General features: G+C 41.7%; 2 protein-coding genes across 2 annotated transcripts in view; both read right to left on the bottom strand.

Moving 5' to 3' along the window:
• The window catches only part of LOC311236445 (semaphorin-4D-like), a gene marked incomplete at its 5' end in the record, with an annotated part of 48,754 nt that extends 41,130 nt beyond the window's left edge, over positions 1 to 7,624 (bottom strand). The window contains one exon of the mRNA XM_084324126.1: positions 7,528 to 7,624. Within this exon, the coding sequence (XP_084180252.1) occupies positions 7,528 to 7,624 (97 nt within the window). The remainder of the gene's footprint in view (positions 1 to 7,527) is intronic.
• LOC311237188 (uncharacterized protein) overlaps positions 1 to 18,137 on the bottom strand; it is a gene marked incomplete at both ends in the record, with an annotated part of 204,709 nt that overhangs the window by 88,344 nt on the left and 98,228 nt on the right. The gene's annotated exons all lie outside the window — the stretch shown is intronic.

Below are 18,137 nucleotides of genomic sequence, written 5' to 3'. Positions count from 1 at the left end.
AAAAACCATATTGGCGGATTGCTCTGATTCAGCTCAGATCATTTCCTGCTCCAGTAAATTAGACCATCCTGATTTGAAGGCCTGCGTGCGTTACTCAGGCTCTGGGTAGCAGACAGTGATGTGATTGGCTCTGTGGTTGTAGCTAATGCCCGCCCACAATCTACCAGACTGACTGTACACGCGAGTGGAAACCACTTCCTCATACTCTGCATGCACCTGGAGTGAGAAGGGAGAGAGAGAGAGAGAGAGAGAGAGAGAGAGAGAGAGAGAGAGAGAGAGAGAGAGAGAGAGCATTCGGGAGCACTTGGGGGGGGGGGGGGGGGGGGGGGGAGACCTGCGCACGGCACCCACGAGGGAGGGGAGGGGAAAAAGGAAGAGAGAGGGAGGAAGGGAGGCCCCCCCCCACAAGCTGCAGCGCGGCACACCCGAGAGGGAGAGAGAGAGGGAGAGGAGGAGAGAGGAGGGGAGGGAGAGAGGGGGCCTTATCAATAACGGCCTGGCTTTTTTTCTCTCTCTCTCTCTCTCTCTCTCTCTCTCTCTCTCTCTCTCTCTCTCTCTCTCTCTCTCTCTCTCTCTCTCTCTCTCTCTCTCTCTCTCTCTCTCTCTCTCTCTCGTCTCTCTTCTCTCTCTCTCTCTCTCTCCTCTCTCTCTCTCTCTCTACCAGTTGCAGACTGTGTGGACTGACTGTCACTCAAAGTGCTTATGGGCGGAGCCAGGCCATAACAGCCTGAAATCTTGAAGCTGAAAAATGATGGTTTTGAGTACTTGATTAGAAATATAAAACAATGCATTTAAAAAAAAAAAAAAATTACAGATGTCTTCAATAGACTCACAGGAAGGTGTAAAGTTGCCCAAATAGTGCTAGGAATAGCAATGCATGTCCCCTTTAATATTGTTGTATTGCAATATATATATATATATATATATATATATATATATATATATATATATATATATATATATATATATATATATATATATATATATATATATATATATACTAGGGCTGTCAAAATGAATGCTTATAATTTGGAGATTAATTTTAATAATTTAAGGCAAGACAAGACACCCCAGGTGAATAGGCAAATATACTTTTTTTGTTGATTTTGAGATTCTGTTATATTTTGCTTCCTAAACATGTCTTCTATGAAACTAGTGACAATACAACGTCAATAACACACATTTAGTTGTTTATTTTACTTCATTTTGCCTTATTGCATCCATAAATGTGCACATATTTAATGGGGAAGTGCCTCATTTACATATATAAACATAAGATCAGAAAACTTGCAATATATTTTTTCTTAGTTTATATGTAAATAACAAACTGGGAAAGTTTCATAGTGATATTTATTCAAATATGATTTTGCCTATTAGGGGGTACTACACTGTTTGTAGTTCTGTTCAGTTCAATAACATCATTATTATTATTATTATTCAGTTATCAGGCATGTGTTTAGGTTGTCAATCACTAATGGTTTGATTAGGTATTGTGTTTGTAAATAGCTGTTTCAAAAAAGAATTATGGCATTTTACAATACAGAACTTTGAAGGCGTTTTCCCAAAAATGAGTTTTTATGCGTTTTTCTTACATGCAAGGGTAGACATGTACCATTCCATAGCACCTACACACACCATACTTCCACATTTCTTCCTATATACCCTGCATCTTTTTACAGAGGGGTTTGTCGATATATCTTCATAGCCTGATTTATAGTACATTTAGACCAAAAAACATGGCGAAAATAGATTTTTTTATGACTGTAGTCAGCATTTCCTGATTCATGGGATGATAAAGACATATCCACAATCCCTTCTGTAAAAAGTTCAGTGTTATGTGTCAACATAATGAAACAATTTTTTTTAATCTGGCATCATCCAATGTTGGTGTAGCACCCTGAAAATATGGCTATTATTCAGAAGTGCTGACTTGCCTTTTATCTCCCCTGGTGCACCAAGACATACTAACTAGTTTCCATTAATATTCCCTCGAACAATGACGCAGACTTCTCCTTCTTCTACCGCTGGAATATGGATTATGAATCAGTAACACTGGGTCATATTCTTTCATCCAGTGCTTCCCTGTGGGGCTAGTTGGCGGTACCAGCAGGGGCGCGGTGGCAGGCAGAGACGTACGAGAGAGACGGGGAAGGAAGCAAGCCAATGGAGACGGAAGGGGGGAGAACGAGTCTCTTTGAGTTTGGACTTTGATGTGATCGGTCATGTCTCGACAGAGCCCCCGTTGTGACCACACGGGCGAACGTATTGAACTTGAGTATATGACGGGTTATCCCAGAAGTACCCGTGATAGTGCGTGAGTAAGGGAAACTGAACCCAAGGACTAACGTCCATAGATAGCATGTTATAGTAGCAGTGTGTGCGGTATATTTAGCATGCTGCTAACGGCTATATTGACTCCAGTATACACCGAGCGCGAGGCGCTGAAGAGACCGGTGGTGTAGCCAGCCACGTTGCGCAACAGTATAACCTGCGCGTCAACCCAGCGCCGGCCGTCAACAACTAGTCTTCGCCGGCGTCAACGTCTGCTCTGCACCGGCTGTCTTCAGGCCAGCACGGGAGTTCGTCCCGACCAGCAGAGGTCGCCATCATCCAGCACGCGCCCTCAGCCCGCTACTGCCCCTCTGCTCCAGCCCCGCTTGCTAGCGCCCGTGACGAGAGCGTTCGACGCCATCTTGCTACCTGGACGGTGGTGGCGCGGCGAGGCCGCCATTTTGGTTGAGTACAATAGAGCTTCGATGCTCCGGATCTATTACACAGTACACAGTGTGATGCGGCCTACGGGTGAAGCTAACGTTGCTAAATCCAGTTCATAGGGGTACCCCATACACATTATATGCCGGCATTAGTATAGGACTTTTGTTTTGGTACAGTGGGCCCACATTTTTTATTTCCTTTGAGTGTGATAACGTGTTGGTTCTTTAATAATAATTTCCCATCTAATCAACCCTTTCCCAGTGGGGAGGTTACAGACCTGAGGTATTTTTCCTACCATATAATTAAAGCCTGATAGAGGTATTATACATGGTACTGACCCAGACGTGGGTGATGAGTCAAATACATTAAAGTATATTATTCCTGGTGCTAACACAGAGGTGTGTGTAGAATATACGTGTACATAAGGTATTGAGTTACAACTGAGCAGTAGTAGGATTTCATTCCATTGGACCACTCCTATTAAACTTTTGTACTCAAACGTACCAATTAACATAAAAACATTAGATGGGATTCTGTGTGCGTGTCCATTACTGTACACAGTATTAGCTATTTTGGTGTGGGTAACGCTACTATAATTAACCGCTTCCTATTCCACCTGAGAGCGTGTTGGGGAGTACTGCTGACCGCCCTGCTGCAGGGGAGGAAGACCAGAGTATCAGACCAGGTTGGTAAATCCCGGGCCCCATCCACTCCCACTGCCAGCCTCCAGTTGAAGCTCCAGACCCAAAGACGGAGGTGCAGTCAGACGGAGCTCTACTGTGTCTCGCTACCCAGTGACTGTGCACACCCGTTCCCACGAAGCAGGGATAATCCACCCTGCTACATTGGTATTTATACCCAAACGTCATATGCAAATTAGTGCATATTTAATGATGTAATGCCTATTTTGCATATATAAACATAAGATCTCAGAAAACGTGCAATACATCTTTTCTAAGTTGTTATGTACATAACAAACTGGGAAAGTGTCATGTTTGTTTTGCCTATTCACCTGGGGTGTCTCACCTTAAAGCATTAAAATAAATTAATCTAGATTAATCTATGGAGTGAAAAATCTTCAACATTCTGAACTTTCAGCAGTATATTTGCTTGTTCTTTTTTGCATCGACTCATGCACCTTTTTGAAAATCATCTGACATGAAGATGGAACACATTTTTGTTGTTAATATGATTTATATTACTGGTAGTTCATACAAGACATTATCGTCCTCTAAGCACTTTACTAATCTGCACTTTAACATAGGCCTGGGTTGTTTTTATTTCTGTTAGCGCCGCGGATATAAGAAAGAGGTCTAGCTGAGTTAATGTTGATGGTTTTGTTGAACATTTGTATCTAAATATACTTTCTTTGTGTTGATTTTACATTAATTCCATGATTTTACTCAAGTAAATATCTGTTACAAGCTTCGGTCTTAAGTAGAAAAATGCTATTTTTAATCTAGATTAATCACAGAAAATTGTGAGATTAGTTCATTTCTATTGACGGCAATAATATATAAATATTCTCCGTCCATGCTCCGTTCTCTCTCTTCCCTACATGTACTCACTTGTCTAAATATTGATTTAATTCAGAAGGCTGACTGAGGGGTCCCTATAGAGTCTAAGGTCTTCACAGTGAAACCTCAAATGAGAAGAGTGACGCCTGATTGGCCGGGACATCTAGTTCCATCATTATCTTCCTAAAAAGGTCATAGTTGTTTGTTCTCGCTGAGCGGGTGACACATCAACTCTCGTTCCTTCGGGACAAGGTCGACGCAGAAACGCCATAGTGTCCCCGTTATAAAGGTTCTCTGAAACAGACCGTACTAGATTCTAATGTTCTGTTCTGCATTTTATCTTTCCTCTGAGCTCATAATACCTTTTTATAACCAAACTGGCAGACTACTGTATTTCTGATTATTTCAGGAATATTTCTTCAATACATCAAACGTAACCATCCATTTATCCAATCACAAAATGAGTGCTATTCCCCTTTAAAAGAAACTCATGTTGTCTACCAAGCTTTTTAAGGGGATGCTGATGGGAGACGAGATGGAAGATAAAGTGAAAGCTTTTAACATCCTTGAGGGGGAAACTGGGTTGCTGTCAACAGCAATATACAGTAATGGCTGGAAGATAACGTGTATAGGCATATAAGAACACAGAAGAACACAGGACAGCGTAATAAAAGAAAGAGATACAATTAAATAATTCTGAAATATTGTATCATAATTTGGGCTGGGAGGTATACCAAATAATATGAAGGTATACCTTCATGCAAAGGAATGGATTTTTACTATATTGTTGTGTGACATATATAAAAACAAATTATATATATATATATATATACACATTTACATTTACATTTAGTCATTTAGCTTCACTTACAAGTTCTGTACAACAAGTCATCAGGAAGGGCACAACTCTTATCAGCTGAGTAACAATGTTCATCAAAGTGTTGAGTGCTACAGTTTAGGTTAGTATATTAGGACAAGTGCATGACAATAAGGTTAGTCAGAGTTAGATTTTCTTTTATATTTCAGATAATGGTTGAAGATGCCGCGCCTCCTACGGCTGTGTTATCCTTAGACGCGATGAAAGCCTTTGACAGGTTGGAATGGTCTTATTTATGGGCAGTACTTAGAAGGATGGGGTTAGGTGATGGGTTCATTCATATGATCAAAGTACTATATACAGGTCCATCGGCCATGATTTTAACAGGTAAACTCTGCTCTCCACTCTTCCCTGTGTCGCGCTCGTCCAGACAGGGTTGTCCTCTTAGTCCCGGACTATTTGCTCTATCCCTTGAACCTTTAGCACAGTATATAAGACAATCCCAATCCATAGCACCGACTTAATTAAGGGCACACAACATCACATTAGCTTATATGCAGATGATGTAATCTTGTTCATGCAAAACCCGCCACCTCCTTACCTCATCTTCTCAAAGTAATAGATGATTTTGGCAATCTATCGGGATTTAAGATAAACTGGCCAAAATCGGCCTTCCTTCCACTCAATGTGACTGCGAAGGCTACCTTCCTCCCAGCAAATATACCCATGGTAGAACACTTTAAATGTCATGGAGTTGAAATATTCCCCACTATTAGCCAAACGGTGAAGTATAATTATTCCGGATTGCGAGACAGGATCACAAATGACTTCGGCAGGTGGTCAAAATTTAAAAACGCATTACAGGCCCGAGCGTCAATAGTTAAGATGAATGTTTTGCCCAGAATTAACTTTATCAGTTCGATGTTGCCGTTACCCCCCCCCCCCCCCCCCCCCTGCTGGTTAGTGGCAAAAACTACACTCCGCTGCATATAAATTTATTTGAAACAACAAACGTCCATGATTAAAAAGATCCACTGCACAGAGAAATAAAACAGACAGGGGTTTAGCCTTTCCAGACTTCAATTATTACTTTAAAGCATTCTCTTTAAGACCACTGATCACCTGGTTTGATTCGCAAGCAGCGGTATCCTGGAGACCATTAGAGGAGAATATAGTGGCACCACATAGACTGCAGGATATAGTGTATACCAACATATCAATTAAGCAATGCAACTTAAGATTTGGCCCTCTTATTACACATGTGATACGGATATGGTGTGACACACAGAAAAAGTGTACTAACCAACATGGCACACGCAATCTCTCATATTTAATAACAATTTACTCCTTATTTCACAACAACCTATCAGATACCCTGGATGGGAAAAGAAAGGCATACACACATTGGGGGATATCTTCGATGACCATGGTTTCCGCAGTTATCGAGATATATTCAACAAATTTAACCTCACCAGTTCCACTTATCTCTTCTATCTACAAATAAGAGCAGCTTTGAAGGCTCACAGAGTCCCATTAGATGTTCCACTTGAGCACCACAGATTTCACAAATTATTTTATGACAAGGAGACGTCGAGAGGCTTCGTCTCTGACTTTTATCGCCACTTACTTACGTCATCATATAAGGTCCTTCCCCTAGACTCGGTTTGGATGAAGGATATCCCAAACCTGGAAGCAGATTTTGATTGGGATGCAGTCTGGGAAAATGTTCGGCTTTCATCACGCAACCCAGATCACCAACAGATTAATTTGAACTTTGTTCATAGGACTTACCTGACCCCTAGGCGATTGCACCTAATGGGTCTTAGACCGGACTCTCGATGCTCCTTGTGTTCAAGCAATGCTATTGGTACATATATGCATATGTATTGGGAATGCCCTCCTGTCAAGACTTTCTGGGAAAATGTCACCACTCAATTATTAATTAAGCGCGAGCAAGAGCACATGTATTGTATTTATTATTTTTATGTCTTTTAATCTTTTAATCTACTTTCATTCTGATTTAATTACTGGACTGTCATTATTGTTATTATTATTTCTGTTATTGTCCTGTGATTTATCGTTGATTATTACTCTTATTGTATTGTTTGTCTTGTTTTATGTAAAAAAAGGGAAAATAAAAAACATTTGTTCAAAAAAATAAGATAATGGTTGAAGAAGTGCGTCTTTAGTCGACGGCAATAGATTTATATAAAAAAAACATTAAAACTATACACACTGTATATTTTTAAGCAACTCAAACAGAAATTCCTTGCAGAAGTATTTAAAGAAAATAGCTAAATAAAAAGTTAAAGGAAATAAACCATGTAGAATGATATGGCACCATGACAATTATATTCCAATTTGTGAAGACATCAAAAAAGATGACGGTATGATGTTTTGGCTATATGTTTTGCCCCCCCCCCCCTGTCCCTCCTAATCATATCATTCTCCATTCATAACGTTCTCTCCTCCGGTTACCTTGGTGCTTCCAGGTGGTGCGGGGCAGGCTGTGGGGGCCGTGCGTGGAGACCTCCAAGAGGAGCCCCAGGAACACACCCAGCACTCCGATCCCCATGTTGGACTCTGCAAGCCTCGGAACTCAGGTTTCCTCTGTAAGAACAACACACACGCAGAGAAAAGGAACAGAACAACAGTTTTTACAAAACCTACGCGCATTCATGAATCAACATACACACACCCCCCGCCCCTGGATTCACGGAAGCTCTGAATCTATGAGTCTATGATGAGTAGACAGTTGCCTTCCTATCCAAGGTTTTGGAAAAGGTAGTTGCCTCCCAGCTCCAGGACCACCTTAAAAATAACACCCTGTTCCAGAAGTTCCAGTCAGGCTTTCGCTCATCCCACAGCACGGAAACAGCTCTGCTCAGGGTGACGAATGACCTGCTAATGACCGCTGACGCAGGATCACCATCACTCCTCATCCTCCTCGATCTAACAGCGGCGTTTGACACTGTGGACCACACCATCCTCCTGGAGCGCCTCCACAACACTGTTGGACTGTCGGACCAGTCCTACCTCTTAGGCAGGACTGAATATGTCTCACTGGGAGGACACAAGTCCAGGCTGCTCGATGTCACCTGTGGTGTTCCGCAGGGGTCGGTTCTTGGTCCCATCCTATTCATCACCTACATCGTGTCATCGGCAGACATGGAATGTCCTTCCACTGTTATGCCGATGACACACAACTCTACATAAAAACGGCCCCAAAGGCATGGATGAACAGCAATTTCCTCCAACTAAACAGCAAAAAAACCAAGGCACTTCTAATTGGCACCTCACCAGGTTCAGTCTTCATCCATATCACATCTCACCTTTGACGGCCAGGTAATCCCCCTCTCCCCCTCAGTCACAAATCTGGGGGTTCGATTTGACCCCCACCTGACCTTCAACATCCACATAAAACACCTCTGCAAGACCTCATTCTATCACCTAAAAAATATATCAAAACTCTGTCTCACTCTAACCCTGTCAGATGCAGAGAAGCTTGTCCATGCCTTTATCTCCTCAAGACTGGACTACTGTAACAGACTCTTCATCGGGATTCCTGGCAAGAGCATCCAAAACCTGCAATACATCCAGAACAGCGCTGCCAGGATCCTGATGAGAGTCCGTAAACACGATCACATAACCCCCATCCTCCACTCACTACACTGGCTCCCCGTCTCATCCTGGATCAATTACAAAATCCTGATACTCACCCATAACTGCATAAACGGACACACACCCCTCTACCTTCAGGAACTCATCATCACTCCACAATCCTCCACCCACACCCTCAGATCCGCAGGTAGCCTGCTCCTTCAGGTCCCCAATACCCGGCTCTGCACCATGGGTGACCGAGCTTTCTGCACGGCTGCACCACGCCTGTGGAACAGCCTCCCCATCCAGCTGAGGGCACCACAGAGCCTGGACTCTTTTAAAGCAGGCCTGAAAACCTACCTGTTCAAAAAGGCCTTTGACTATTAGCTTTTTATTTTCTTGTGCTGTTGTTTTTAAATTTTCTGTTTATACTATGTTTTTAATTAACTATGTTCTATTTTTATCTTATTTTTATACTGTATTTTATTTGTTTTACTAATAACTATTTAATTTTTTTAACTAGGTTTTAACCCTGTAGTGTAGCACTTTGGGATCCCAGGGAACAAAAAGTGCATTACAAATTCAATCTATTATTATTATTATTATTATTATTATTATTATTATTATTATTATTATTATTATTATTATTATTATTATTATTATTATTACAGTTTCCTCTTTATAGTTGATCTTATCTGCACACAGACAGACCGGCGCTCTGCAGAAAACAAGTCAAACCCATTTTAGCCTTGTATCAGACACCAGATCTATTTAGTATCTACTTTTTAGTAACATAAAAAAGGAATTGAACATTGATCTGCAAAGATAAAACTATGAAAACAGGCTAGGATAAATGTGGACTTATCCGTTCACAACAAGCTCAACAAGAATAGCCTATCTTGTGTTTTTTGGAGGGAATTCCATTTACAAATAGTTCCAAACAAGCTAAATATTTTGGGGTCAAACATGATTATATACACAGACTGAGAAATATGTTAAAGCTGAAAGAATAAATGAGGGGGGGAAAGTAACAACTTATCTTAAAGGGGCACTTTAACATAAAAACAATGCTGATTTATTTGCACATAATCTGGTGTAATCACCAGTGATGTCATAGGGGACATTGTTGTGTTAATTACAGCTCAATGAAATGATAAGGTAGCACCGTAGCAGGTATTGCTGTTTTTTTTTAAATTTATATCATGCTTTTTTTTTTTATTATGCACAAAATGAATCAGCATCGTTTGGTGAGTGGCCCTTTAAGTGAAATAGGAAAGCAAATCTCTAAATCTGCGTATGTGGGTCGTAAAACAAGGCTGTATCTTGGCCAAAACTATTCCACAACGCAAATCAAAAATACAAAATAACTAGACAATTCCGTGCAGGGAAATTGTGAAAGTGTGGGTGATGCCTGTGCACCACCGGCCAAAGGGAGAGGGTCTGTATTGTCTCTTTCCACAGCAAACCGGTAGGCAAGGCACCTTTGTTTGAGAAATGCAGGCTTCAATCTATGTTGTTTAGTCTATCTGTTCAGTACCGACAGTACTTTCTTTTTATATCCTCAAACTAAATCCTCAATTTGAATAAAGTGATTAATCTGATTAAATTAGTCTTTTTTCTTTTATTAAATCAACTTTCCAGCCCCCTGTCAACTGTCAACCTGAATTAACATTCAGTATTCAATATTGTCTGATTCAATATTAACATTCAGTATTCAAGTAGAACAGCTAGCTAGCCGTTGTGGACACTCACCTTTCCACAGCAAAACGGTAGGCAAGGCACCTTGGTCTAGAAATGCAGGCTTCAATCTATGTTGTTTAGTCTATCTGTTCAGTACTGTTTCAAGATGCACAATGAGATCTTCTGACCAATGTTCTAGAATGTTTGATGTTTGATACTGTGACATCACAAATGTTCTAGAATGTGCTATTATGACATCATACTGTGACATCACAAATGTTCTAGAATGTTTGATTATGACATCATATATCACAAATGTTCTAGAATGTTTGAATGACATCATACTGTGATCACAAATGTTCTAGAATGTTCTATTATGACATCATACTGTGACATCACAAAGGAACATGTTTGAGTTCCATTTGAATAATATAAATAATGTTTGGTAAGGCTGTCCCCGAAGCGTCTATTCTTTTACCAACGGATTTCCAGTTCCGCGTTTGCGTTCTGCGATCTGATTGGCCACTGACGTTGCTGGTGCGATCTGATTGGCCACTGACGTTTCTGGTCATGTGACATGTGCGCCCAATCACGTGACGCGCCCATTTCCGCCTCGAACAGCAGCAAACTACCTAACGCCTAGTTTATCACTGGTTAAGCTTAGGCGACTCTTTCGAAGTTGGTTAAGGTTAGAGTTTGGAATCAGGGCTGGTGTTCTATCGCCCTGCTCTAAGACAAACTCTAACCTTAACCAACTTCGAAAGAGTGCCTAAGTTTAACCGATGAAAGAAACAGGCGTCACAAGATTGGCGCGACGAGAAACGTCAGTGGCCAATCAGAGCACAGAATGCGGAACTGGAAATCCGTTGGTAAAAGTATTCAGGCGTCCCCGAAGCCTGTTTTTGGGATTCAAACTTTGTCAGGGTTCTTCGAACGGACGTTTGAACCTTCGTTTTTATTCGAATTATTAATTTTTTTTTTAAATAATTCCTTTTTTTTATCCTCAAACTAAATCCTCAATTTGAATAAAATGATTAATCTGATTAAATTCGTCTTTTTTCTTTTATTAAATCAACTTTCCAGCCCCTGTCAACTGTCAAATGATGTCAACTGTCAACCTGAATTAACATTCAGTATTCAATATTGTCTGATTCAATATTAACATTCAGTATTCAAGTAGAACAGCTAGCTTGCCGTCGTGGATACTCACCTTTCCACAGCAAAACGGTAGGCAAGGCACCTTGGTCTAGAAATGCAGGCTTCAATCTATGTTGTTTAGTCTATCTGTTCAGTACTGTTTCAAGATGCACAATGAGATCTTCTGAGAGAATTGTTAAATAGATACACAAATGTTCTAGAATGTTTGATTATGACATCATACTGTGACATCACAAATGTTCTAGAATGTTCTATTATGACATCATACTGTGACATCACAAATGTTCTAGAATGTTTGATTATGACATCATATATCACAAATGTTCTAGAATGTTTGATTATGACCTCATACTGTGACATCACAAATGTTCTAGAATTGTCTATTATGACATCATACTGTGACATGACAACGGAACATGTTTGAGTTCCATTTGAATAATATAAGGGTGCTTTCTCACTCACCATCGGGGTCGAATCAGCTCCGTACCGTCTCGTTCCGTCTTTGGATGCAAACCCCCCCCCCCCCCCCTCTAGTTTGTGTACACACTTCAGTCTTGGTTCGCTCCGGGTTCTGTTTACGGTTTGCGTTTTGAGCGTGTACGCTTGCCGTAGGAAATGATGTCACGCTCGAAAATGTAAACACAGGAAGAGTGATAACACGGCGGTGGAGACTGGATGCTGATGTAAAATAAACAAATAACCAATAAATATGAAGTTATATTTGAACCTCTGTTGTCAAGCCTTGTCAATATAACCCACCCGCTTTTCTCACGAATGGATGGTGTTGTAGAGTCCGCTTTTGAGCGTTTCCCAGGGCTAACGCTAAGCTAACGGCTAACGCTAGTTAACTTAGCCTATTACTAGTAACATTGCTCGCATCAATTATATTGAATGTCATTGATCTACCGGTCGATCACGGCCGACTGGTTGGGCACCACTGGTCTATAGAAATAAATGCATTCGAACAAGAAAGTATAGTAGACATAGCAATGGCAAACGCTAACGCTAAGCTAACGGCTAACGCTAGTTAGCTTAGCCTGTTCAGCAGCTAACATTATCCAATTGCTCGTGGCAATTATATTGCATGTCATTGATCTACTGGTCGACCACGGCCGACTGGTTGGGCACCACTGGTCTAATAGAAATAAATGCATTCGAACAAGAAACCAATGTATAGACATAGCAATGGCAAACAAAATTGCCAGGCCTAATGCGAGCCAGGGAAGTGCTGTGCTTTGTAACGTGGCTTCATGTTTTCATCCACTGAGCTGTGAGGCTCCACATGCTTGTTGAGGTCTGAATTCGCAAATTGCCCATAAATATAGTTTTTGTGGGTATTGTCCAGTTGTTGCTGTGTGGTTTTATCTGCCCAAAATTCAAGCAAGCATGAAAGCATTACAGTAACGACGTTGTGTGTGTCACGCCCCCCGCTCCCACTGGCCCGCACCCGAGACCACCTATTTCATCGGTCCAGGTTCAGCGCCCCCAGGGACGAATCAGCGGGGGACGCGCACACAAAATCATCAGTGACCCCCTGCACCCAGCTCATCACCTCTTCCAACTCCTCCCCTCTGGTAGAAGGTTTAGGTCACTAGGTAGTCGCACGGTTAGGTTCAACAACAGTTTCTTCCCCAAGGCCATACAATTACTCAACTCCAACTCATCCTAATTTCACCCCCTGCTGTTATGTTATGTTATGCATGTTATGTTATGTTATGGTTGATGTTATGTTGTGTTCCATCATCCATGTGGTGTATTGTCACAGCTACCACCTGCACCGTGCTCAAATTCCACCGGCCTGGCCGTGTGGCAATAAAAGAAACTTGAAACTTGAAAACGGGGGGGAGCGTTCTCACTCGACGGACACACCCTTTTCTGGTTCGACCCGGCGCTGATTCGACCCCGAATGGTGAGTGAGAAAGGGCCCTAAATAATGTTTGGTAAGGCTGTCCCCGAGCGTCTATTCTTTTACCAACGGATTTCCAGTTCCGCGTTCGCGTTCTGCGATCTGATTGGCCACTGACGTTTCTGGTGCGATCTGATTGGCCACTGACGTTTCTGGTCATGTGACATGTGCGCCCAATCGCGTGACACACCCATTTCCACCTCGAACAGCAGCAAACTACCTAACGCCTAGTTTATCACTGGTTAAGCTTAGGCGACTCTTTCGAAGTTGGTTAAGGTTAGAGTTTGGAATCAAGGCTGGTGTTCTATCGCCCTGCTCTAAGACAAACTCTAACCTTAACCAACTTCAAAAGAGTGCCTAAGTTTAACCGATGAAAGAAACAGGCGTCACACGATTGGCGCGACCAGAAACGTCAGTGGCCAATCAGAGCACAGAATGCGGAACTGGAAATCCGTTGGTAAAAGTATTCAGGCATCCCCAAAGCCTGTTTTTGGGATTCAAACTTTGTCAGGGTTCTTCGAACGGACGTTCGAACCTTCGTTTTTATTCGAATTATTCTCGTTTTCTTTTTATAATTTTCTTTTTTTTATCCTCAAACTAAATCCTCAATTTGAATAAAGTGATTAATCTGATTAAATTAGTCTTTTTTCTTTTATTAAATCAACTTTCCAGCCCCCTGTCAACTGTCAAATGATGTCAACTGTCAACCTGAATTAACATTCAGTATTCAATATTGTCTGATTCAATATTAACATTCAGTATTCAAGTAGAACAGCTAGCTAGCCGTTGTGGACACTCACCTTTCCACAGCAAAACGATAGGCAAGGCACCTTGGTCTAGAAATGCAGGCTTCAATCTATGTTGTTTAGTCTATCTGTTCAGTACTGTTTCAAGATGCACAATGAGATCTTCTGAGAGAATTGTTGAATAGATACACAAATGTTCTAGAATGTTTGATTATGACACCATACTGTGAAATCACAAATGTTCTAGAATGTGCTATTATGACATCATACTGTGACATCACAAATGTTCTAGAATGTTTGATTATGACATCATATATCACAAATGTTCTAGAATGTTTGATTATGACATCATACTGTGATCACAAATGTTCTAGAATGTTCTATTATGACATCATACTGTGACATCACAACGGAACATGTTTGAGTTCTATTTGAATAATATAAATAATGTTTGGTAAGGCTGTCCCCGAAGCGTCTATTCTTTTACCAACGGATTTCCAGTTCCGCGTTTGCGTTCTGCGATCTGATTGGCCACTGACTTTGCTGGTGCGATCTGATTGGCCACTGACGTTTCTGGTCATGTGACATGTGCGCCCAATCACGTGACGCGCCAATTTCCGCCTCGAACAGCAGCAAACTACCTAACGCCTAGTTTATCACTGGTTAAGCTTAGGCGACTCTTTCGAAGTTGGTTAAGGTTAGAGTTTGGAATCAGGGCTGGTGTTCTATCGCCCTGCTCTAAGACAAACTCTAACCTTAACCAACTTCGAAAGAGTGCCTAAGCTTAACCGATGAAAGAAACAGGCGTCACTCGATTGGCACGACCAGAAACGTCAGTGGCCAATCAGAGCACAGAATGCGGAACTGGAAATCCGTCGGTAAAAGTATTCAGGCGTCCCCGAAGCCTGTTTTTGTTTGTCAGGGTTCTTCGAACGGACGTTCGAACCTTCGTTTTTATTCGAATTATTCAAATTTTTTTTAAATAATTTTCTTTTTTTTATCCTCAAACTAAATCCTCAATTTGAATAAAATGATTAATCTGATTAAATTCGTCTTTTTTCTTTTATTAAATCAACTTTCCAGCCCCTGTCAACTGTAAAATGATGTCAACTGTCAACCTGAATTAACATTCAGTATTCAATATTGTCTGATTCAATATTAACATTCAGTATTCAAGTAGAACAGCTAGCTTGCCGTCGTGGACACTCACCTTTCCACAGCAAAACGGTAGGCAAGGCACCTTGGTCTAGAAATGCAGGCTTCAATCTATGTTGTTTAGTCTATCTGTTCAGTACTGTTTCAAGATGCACAATGAGATCTTCTGAGAGAATTGTTGAATAGATACACAAATGTTCTAGAATGTTTGATTATGACATCATACTGTGACATCACAAATGTTCTAGAATGTTCTATTATGACATCATACTGTGACATCACAAATGTTCTAGAATGTTTGATTATGACATCATATATCACAAATGTTCTAGAATGTTTGATTATGACCTCATACTGTGACATCACAAATGTTCTAGAATTGTCTATTATGACATCATACTGTGACATCACAACGGAACATGTTTGAGTTCCATTTGAATAATATAAGGGTGCTTTCTCACTCACCATCGGGGTCGAATCAGCTCCGTACCGTCTCGTTCCGTCTTTGGATGCGAACTCCCCCCCCCCCTCTCCCCCCTCTAGTTTGTGTACACACTTCAGTCTTGGTTCGCTCCGGGTTCTGTTTACGGTTTGCGTTTTGAGCGTGTACGCTTGCCGTAGGCAATGATGTCACGCTCGAAAATGTAAACACAGGAAGAGTGATATCACGGCGGTGGAGACTGGATGCTGATATAAAATAAACAAATAACCAATAAATATGAAGTTATATTTGAACCTCTGTTGTCAAGCCTTGTCAATATAACCCACCCGCTTTTCTCACGAATGGATGGTGTTGTAGAGTCCGCTTTTGAGCGTTTCCCAGGGCTAACGCTAAGCTAACGGCTAACGCTAGTTAACTTAGCCTATTACTAGTAACATTGCTTGCATCAATTATATTGAATGTCATTGATCTACCGGTCGATCACGGCCGACTGGTTGGGCACCACTGGTGGTCTATAGAAATAAATGCATTCGAACAAGAAAGTATAGTAGACATAGCAATGGCAAACGCTAACGCTAAGCTAACGGCTAACGCTAGTTAGCTTAGCCTGTTCAGCAGCTAACATTATCCCATCGCTCGTGGCAATTATATTGCATGTCATTGATCTACTGGTCGACCACGGCCGACTGGTTGGGCACCACTGGTCTAATAGAAATAAATGCATTCGAACAAGAAACCAATGTATAGACATAGCAATGGCAAACAAAATTGCCAGGCCTAATGCGAGCCAGGGAAGTGCTGTGCTTTGTAATGTGGCTTCATGTTTTCATCCACTGAGCTGTGAGGCTCCACATGCTTGTTGAGGTCTGAATTCGCAAATTGCCCATAAATATAGTTTTTGTGGGTATTGTCCAGTTGTTGCTGTGTGGTTTTATCTGCCCAAAATTCAAGCAAGCATGAAAGCATTACAGTAACGACGTTGTGTGTGTCACGCCCCCCGCTCCCACTGGCCCGCACCCGAGACCACCTATTTCATCGGTCCAGGTTCAGCGCCCCCGGGGACGAATCAGCGGGGGACGCGCACACAAAATCATCAGTGACCCCCTGCACCCAGCTCATCACCTCTTCCAACTCCTCCCCTCTGGTAGAAGGTTTAGGTCACTAGGTAGTCGCACGGTTAGGTTCAACAACAGTTTCTTCCCCAAGGCCATACAATTACTCAACTCCAACTCATCCTAATTTCACCCCCTGCTGTTATGTTATGTTATGCATGTTATGTTATGTTATGTTGTTGTTGATGTTATGTTGTGTTCCATCATCCATGTGGTGTATTGTCGCAGCTACCACCTGCACCGTGCTCAAATTCCACCGGCCTGGCCGTGTGGCAATAAAAGAAACTTGAAACTTGAAAACGGGGGGGAGCGTTCTCACTCAGACGGACACACCCTTTTCTGGTTCGACCCGGCGCTGATTCGACCCCGAATGGTGAGTGAGAAAGGACCCTAAATAATGTTTGGTAAGGCTGTCCCCGAGCGTCTATTCTTTTACCAACGGATTTCCAGTTCCGCGTTCGCGTTCTGCGATCTGATTGGCCACTGACGTTTCTGGTGCGATCTGATTGGCCACTGACGTTTCTGGTCATGTGACATGTGCGCCCAATAGCGTGACACACCCATTTCCGCCTCGAACAGCAGCAAACTACCTAACGCCTAGTTTATCACTGGTTAAGCTTAGGCGACTCTTTCGAAGTTGGTTATGGTTAGAGTTTGGAATCAAGGCTGGTGTTCTATCGCACTGCTCTAAGACAAACTCTAACCTTAACCAACTTCAAAAGAGTGCCTAAGTTTAACCGATGAAAGAAACAGGCGTCACACGATTGGCGCGACCAGAAACGTCAGTGGCCAATCAGAGCACAGAATGCGGAACTGGAAATCCGTTGGTAAAAGTATTCAGGCATCCCCGAAGCCTGTTTTTGGGATTCAAACTTTGTCAGGGTTCTTCGAACGGACGTTCGAACCTTCGTTTTTATTCGAATTATTCTCGTTTTCTTTTTATAATTTTCTTTTTTTTATCCTCAAACTAAATCCTCAATTTGAATAAAGTGATTAATCTGATTAAATTAGTCTTTTTTCTTTTATTAAATCAACTTTCCAGCCCCCTGTCAACTGTCAAATGATGTCAACTGTCAACCTGAATTAACATTCAGTATTCAATATTGTCTGATTCAATATTAACATTCAGTATTCAAGTAGAACAGCTAGCTAGCCGTTGTGGACACTCACCTTTCCACAGCAAAACGATAGGCAAGGCACCTTGGTCTAGAAATGCAGGCTTCAATCTATGTTGTTTAGTCTATCTGTTCAGTACTGTTTCAAGATGCACAATGAGATCTTCTGAGAGA

This window comes from Notolepis coatsorum, assembly GCF_963971535.1.
Source record: "Notolepis coatsorum genome assembly, chromosome: 11".
Classification (NCBI taxonomy): Eukaryota; Metazoa; Chordata; class Actinopteri; order Aulopiformes; family Paralepididae; genus Notolepis; species Notolepis coatsorum.
The sequence above is the reverse complement of the archived record's forward strand: the minus strand, read 5'-3'. Positions and strand labels throughout refer to the sequence as shown.